General features: G+C 38.2%; 2 protein-coding genes across 4 annotated transcripts in view; both read left to right on the forward strand.

The window, feature by feature from the left end:
- Positions 1-7,070, forward strand: part of LOC114634177 (olfactory receptor 51E2) — an 18,750-nt gene that overhangs the window by 1,683 nt on the left and 9,997 nt on the right. Inside the window, exon 2 of one of the 3 annotated variants that reach the window (XM_028782844.1) lies at positions 4,711-5,577. The exons of the other annotated variants lie outside the window; for them this stretch is intronic. The gene's annotated coding sequence lies outside the window, so the exon portion shown is untranslated. The remainder of the gene's footprint in view (positions 1-4,710; positions 5,578-7,070) is intronic. 3 annotated transcript variants of the gene reach the window in all.
- LOC114634178 (olfactory receptor 51F2-like) lies at positions 3,917-4,861 on the forward strand. Its single transcript, XM_028782846.1, has one exon. The coding sequence runs from the start codon at positions 3,917-3,919 to the stop codon at positions 4,859-4,861; it is 945 nt and encodes a 314-aa protein (XP_028638679.1).

Here is a 7,070-nt window from a genome sequence, read left to right on the forward strand (position 1 = left end):
ATAGATAGATAGATAGATAGATAGATAGATAGATAGATAGATAGATAACTATTTAACTGGAAAGACAGATAGGAGATGGAAGTGAAAGAGGGAAAATGGGTAATTTTAATTAGATGATTATTAGACCTTAATTCCGTTGGCAGATTAGTGAAAGAAATGGGGAATGGAGAAGGAAATGAGTTCTGTTGGGCTCATCTGGAGGTTGTAGTGTCTGAGGACTGAGATGAGATGATGCCTCTCAAAAACAGGCATTTCATTTGCTTTTTATTACCACTGGGAGCAAAGAGCTTTTATTTGATCTCCAAACTGTCACTTGGGTTCCTCTAAATTGCAGATTTTAGCACCTCAGCCTGGTCCCCATCTCACTGCTGCCTTCATGTTCACCTTTCCCACCTTTCTGACAACTTCTGAAATACAGAATTAGGAGATGCTGTCGTTAGAGAGTAGCTACATGAGTCAGGTAAATGTGCATTATTTATAGCCATTATCATAATGAGGTCATCTTTAGGAGAGGCTATGGACTGCAGGAAGGAATAAGTAAGGCCAAACTTTCTACAATGCCATAATATTTATAAGAACGGTATTCTCTAATAAATAGTGGAGAGGGTTAATCTATCAGAGGAACCATCACTGAAGCAATTGAAATAGAAAGGATCAAGGAAAAGGTAGTCAAATTTTGCAGTGAGTGGAAGAAAAACATATCTGGAATTTACACAGAATATTTAGAAATACATTAATCACTGAGTTGAAAGATTTTCTGGGAGTTCTCAGTGGGGAAATATCCTGCTTGTTACCAAGGGTGAAGGAAAAATAAACAAAAACAGATTGTTCTTCAGATTCTTCTTTGCTCACTATAAACTATGCAAAAGGAAACCAAAGAAGAGATGGTGTTTATGACTGGTCCCTCTGTTATCTAAGCACTGTGGTTAATAAGGGCAGATAGTGATGGGTTCCAGTTGAGATGAGTATGTTGAAAGTCTCTACACTGAAGTGTAGAAAGCTTCCACTATTGAGTTGAGGTGGAACTTGTGAATAGGACCCAACAGCACCCAGTAAAATGCTAAAGAAGGAAAGGAATGCTATTGGAGCTAAATTAGAAGAGATGGACAATGGCTTGTTTGCTTATTCATAAAATATTTGGAAATGTCTGGGTCTTGATGCTTTGTAATGCAAAACCTACCACATTGTCCTTCCCAGGAAATTCAAGATTCTTAGGTTTTCACTCATTCATTTCTCCCTCAGCTAAGAAAGACTCATGCTAAGGACTCATTTTGCTTGATTTTCTTATAGTTATCTGTTACTCCTATCACTTCTCACATTATCTCTGTCCAGAGCACACTTATCCTGTTTTCACACCTGTAAACTCACATCTAACCACCAAAAGTTTAGTTACAATTCATCTACTTTATTGCTATTTCCTAGAATTATTTCCACACTTAACCCAGACCCATTCACATACACAAAACACACATACTTGGCCCTCTATTTTCTATATCCTATCTCTTAGATAGCCCCTACCTTAGTGCACTTTACAATTCATCTATGACCATGTGGTTCTTACTGTACCTATATCTAATGTGCCATTCATATTCAAAACTGGTCAATTTTTGTTTCTGATAAGAGTCACTGAACTCATATTACAGAAGATGTTTTGAGATTTACAAGTGTGGAGTATGTGGTCTATGACAATTCTTTGGCTACCTCAGCCACAAAATCATCTCTGACTTGCTTCACGCCTTAGTCACTAACAAGACTCTGTGAGCACCCTATATACATCTACTATTGTCTGACCTAAAGGTTTTTGATAGATGGTCAATGGTTTATAAAGAGTTCCTGGTTGTAAAAAGGGATGGCAAGTCCACTCTTGGTCTAGCATGAATGAAAAGAAATTATAAAAATTCCAGTCCAAGAGTGACAAATGACCCAGATGAGACAGAGACAAAGGAGGCAACTTGACTTCTCTGATGCCAGATCAAATATGGATCAGATCAAACTGTACTGTACAGTTTGCTTTGCTTATTATTATCTTTCATCAAGAAAGGGAAGGAAGAAATTATCAAGAGGAAAGAAAACTGGGCATGAATAAATTATTGCTAAATAAGTTACTAAGAAATCAGGATGAAAGATAAATTATTCACTTAGTAGTTTGACTTTTAAAGTCATATTTTATAAAACTTTCCAGAACTTAATGACAAAAATATCAACTTAAGCATTATAGGTGAAATAAAAGACATGGTGTCCAGAATTATCAGACATATACAGTAACACTGCATTCCATAACCACTATTGTTAACTGATGTGCAACTACAATTTGAAGTTACTCCAAAGCCCCACTGACATTTCACCCTCTCTTGGTTATGAATTCTGCGAGGGGAGATTTTGTGTTATCATTTAGTTTCTAATATGGAAGTATCTCAATGACTGTTACTTGAGAAATATCCTTGAGACCGAGAGGCAAGATCAGGGGAGGATATATTGCAAGAATATATTTTTTGTTTAATGGTCTTTCATTTCGCATTTGAAAGTCTTACTTAGCATTCTTCTCAATGTGGAAAATGTTCACTGCTTTTCCTATAAGCATTTCTCCTGTTCTACAGATCCCCTGAATGGCCACATTATGATAATGCTCTTCTTCCTTTCTTGACTTTCTTTGATTTTTTAAAAGTCTTTTTTTTTAGTAATTCTATTTTAAACGACAAATTATAATCGTATATATTTATAAAATATAACGTGATGTTTCCCTAAATATATATCTTTGGGAATGATCAAATCAAAGTAATTAGAGTATCTAACACTTCAATTGGTTGACACCTTGGAGAGGTTACAGCAGTTAGAACATCCTCTTGTGCCTATTTAGGAGTATATAACACATTAATATCAGTGCTTAATTCTTTCCATTTTGACGATCATACATTTCTGACATTAATTTCATTACTCCCCTGAGGACGCTCAGGACCGAAAACATTAGAGACGCAAACTATACTCAATACAAATAACTTTTACCTTTTCCCTCTAACACGCCAATAATTTCAATTATTTTCCCAGTTTATGTTCAGTAAGGTTCCGTAGGGTGCCCCTTATAGTGGAACTGTGTGTGTGTGTGTGTGTGTGTGTGTGTGTGTGTGTGTGTGTACATGTACAGGTGGAAGTCTGTGTGTGTACATACATGCAGGTGTGCATATGCATGTGCGTGTATGCTCTGTAAACATTTAGGTATCCCTCTGTGCCTCTTCACATCCTATGCTTGCTGTCTGTCACTTAGTGCCTTTCTTTTTCACCAAAGGACCTGCCCCAAAATGGCCACTTCTCACTGAGCCATCTCCAAACACAACCTTGATCTGTTTATCCCCAAACCTCCATTTCAAATTCATGCATACCTGTCTGCCTAGTCTAAATTTTCTACTCTGAGGAAAATGTAATCTTTTTCAATGAAGATTTATTTTCCTCTACAAAACAAGACAGAAACATTTCATTATTTGTCCCAGGGAGTATGTTTCAATAAAAACATACAGAGTTTATTGTGAAGAACTAATCATTCAAATATTTAAAACAAAAATAGTTGAATATGGTGACATGTTATATCAAGTGAATACTAGTGTTCCACTCATATTCTTGTGTCATCCACAGATGGAAGAGTGAAAATCCAGATCACACAGACATAGGCAGCTAGCAGCAAAAAGTCTTGGAGGTGAAGAGTTCTGGGCTGAGACAGTTCTTTCAAGGATAAAAAAATATTGTTGCAGTACTTGAAATCATACAAATTTTTTACTGATTTAAAGGTGTCATTTCTATTTTTATATATTGTATAGATGCTCATCTTTGGTCAAACGTATGTTGGATAAAATTATTTATAAATAGAATACACAAAACAAATACAGCTTTTTTGTTTTAGCTCTCTTCTGTATTTTAATCTAGCATGCCGACCTTCCAGAACACCACAGCTTCTTCCATCATTTTCCTGCTCACTGGTGTGCCCGGGCTGGAAGCCTTCCACACCTGGATCTCCATTCCCTTCTGCTTTCTCTATGCAACTGCCCTCTCTGGGAACAGCCTGATTCTCTTTGTCATTATCACCCAGCCCAGCCTCCACGAGCCCATGTATTACTTCCTCTCCATGCTGTCCACCACTGATCTCGGGCTCTCCATATCCACTCTGGTCACCATGCTGGGGATATTCTGGTTCAATGCCAGGGAGATCAGCTTCAATGCCTGCTTGTCACAGATGTTCTTCATTAAACTCTTCACTGTCATGGAATCCTCAGTGCTGTTGGCTATGGCTTTTGATCGTTATGTGGCCATCTCCAACCCTCTTAGGTATGCCACTATTTTAACTGATTCCAGAATAGCTCAAATTGGGATGACAATTGTCATCAGAGGGACTGTGATGTTGACGCCAATGGTTGCACTTCTTAAGAGACTAACCTTCTGCAGCAGCCATGTGCTCCACCACTCCTACTGTTTCCACCCCGATGTCATGAAGCTCTCATGCACAGACACCAGGATCAACAATGTGGTTGGACTGACTGCCATGATCTCTACTGTTGGTGTGGACTCGGTCCTTATTCTCTTTTCCTATGTCCTGATCATCAGAACTGTCCTCAGCATTGCTTCTCCAGAAGAGAGGAAGAAAGCCTTCAGCACGTGTATCTCCCATATCGGGGCTGTAGCTATATTCTATATTCCATTGATCAGTTTGTCCTTTGTTCACAGATTTGGGAAACGAGCTCCACCCTATGTACATACCATGATTGCTAACACCTACCTGCTGATCCCTCCTGTCATGAACCCCATCATCTACAGTGTGAAGACCAAACAGATACGTAAAGCTGTGATAAAAGTTATCCAATCTAAAGAAATATAGAGTCATAAAAGCCTAGAGCTAGACGGCCTGCTTCAGGCCATGCTGTCAATTAATGCTAGACTACATCTTGAATATCAGTTACTTTAGCCCTTTTATTTCACAGATGAGGAGACTCTGATATATAAATGGGAAGCAATATATAGCCATATGTCTAGAGTTCCTCTTCCTAGACACTGTTTGTTCTAAGCTGGTGCTCTTCTAACTTTGTCAATAGCCCTTTTATTCTTATCTCATCATTAGCAGTTACATTTTCATATTATCTTTATATTACATCATTCCTTTGTAGAAAAGTAGTTAGCATTTTCTAACTATCTACCAACTACTGTTCAAAGAAACTTTTCTGCGGAGGATTCCCAGCTTCTGTGTGTAGAGAGATATGTATTTAGAAGGGTTTTGATACTATGTCCATTTAGCAAAATGATAGTAAGAGTTTAATCCTGGAGCCTATGATCTTCCCAACCATGAGTTCTTGGACAGATTTACATCAGAAATAACTAAATCCTGTGGAGTCTCCTTTAAAGCACATCATAAAACAGGTGGTCACCCACAAAACATTTTACCACGATTTCACCCATGAGTATATCTTGCCCGTTCTACCATTATTGCAGCTTGTGGTATTCACAGCTGAGTAAGGTGATCAGTGACTTTTGTTCCCTAGTAGCCTGGATGGCACCTTCTGACCCTATGAAAACCACCCAGAAGGAGGAAGCTTCCATGTCAGTACCAGCTTTATTTCTCCAAATCCTGTTACCAAAGTGTGTGGTGTCTTCAGAAACAGGGTCTTGCTATCAAGTTTTGGTTGTCATCTAAGAGCAGTGACATTAGGCCTGCAATATCTTGAGTTCTCTTGGACACCATTTACCAACAACTAGAAAAGAGTTATCCTATTCCCAGCAATGGGATTTTTACAATTTATGGCTTCAGGAAGGAGCATCATTTTTTCTCTTAATTATTGCTTGTCTTGATTTCTGTCTGTTGAAATATCCCAGAGCTTTGTTCTTGGTCCACTTCTCCTCTTTGTGCTTCTTTTTCTGATCATTTCATATTATATTATTAACAAATCCAGAATCCAACCACTTACATTGCTTCCACTGCTACCATCCAGATGCTAGCCATCACCTTGAACCCAAAGTCATCTGTGAATAGGTTTCTGGAGTCTTCCTTTATGTAATGAGTAATTATTCTAGTACCTGTGGCAGATCATATCACTTCCTGTTTAACACACTTTCATTGGTTCCTGTGTGCCCAAGAGGAAAATTTCAGTGATTGAAGTAGCATGTAAGGTCCTCTATATGCTGAGTCTCCACTACTATTGCAGTTCTCTTTTCCAGCGTGCTTTGAATCTCCCTAGTAAACCTACATTAGCCTCCAGGTATCTTCTTATATCATCAAGCACACTACACAGTACTCCATTTCACACTCAATGTTTTTCTGCCTGTGATGTTCTTCTCCCAGAGGTCTACTGCTTAGCTTACATCCTGTCTTCATGCAGTTTCTTATTCAAGTGTACCATACTGCAGGACCCCTACCATTATAAGAATAATAATAACCATGACAATAATATTTCTCCCTCAATTTCTGAAGTATCAACCCTCATCCTTACTTGCTTTGTATTTAATTCCTAGTACTTTCAAAACTTAACATATGATATACTGAGCAGTGGGGGATTTTTTTTCTTTCGTTTTTGTTTTCCCATCACAAGATAAGGTTTTTTGAGCATAAGAAATCTGTATCTCTGGGAATCCTGCCTCCATTTACCTCTTAAGAATTCTTTATCTTTTGTATAGTACTCCAAGCCCAAAGAAAAACTACATTTTTTTCTATCCCAAGTACTCCCTGTCACTTCAAGCCTTTGCACAAGCTGTTATCTCCACCTATGGTGGCATTTGCTATCAATCCCCTCCCACTTACAAGAGAGGTGATTTATTTAGAGAATCCCCCTCAATCTGTCTGTTGCCCCACCCAGATGCAACAGCATCACCTTGTGCTCATTTCTCATCATGATCCTCTTCAGATTCTATTTCAACAGTGTTTTCTACAAGGGGCTCTGCATTCACTCCTCAAGACCAAAACTGCATCTTACTCATTGTTGTCTTGTTTTTACATTTCTATTAATAGCGTCTGGCTCCCAGTATCCTTATATTTCCTTTCCTATTGATTGCTTTGGTTTGGTTTGGTTTGGTTTGGTTTGGTTTGGTTTGGTTTGGTT

The sequence above is a fragment of the Grammomys surdaster genome, unplaced genomic scaffold (assembly GCF_004785775.1).
Source record: "Grammomys surdaster isolate TR1022 unplaced genomic scaffold, NIH_TR_1.0 894, whole genome shotgun sequence".
Taxonomy (NCBI): domain Eukaryota; kingdom Metazoa; phylum Chordata; class Mammalia; order Rodentia; family Muridae; genus Grammomys; species Grammomys surdaster.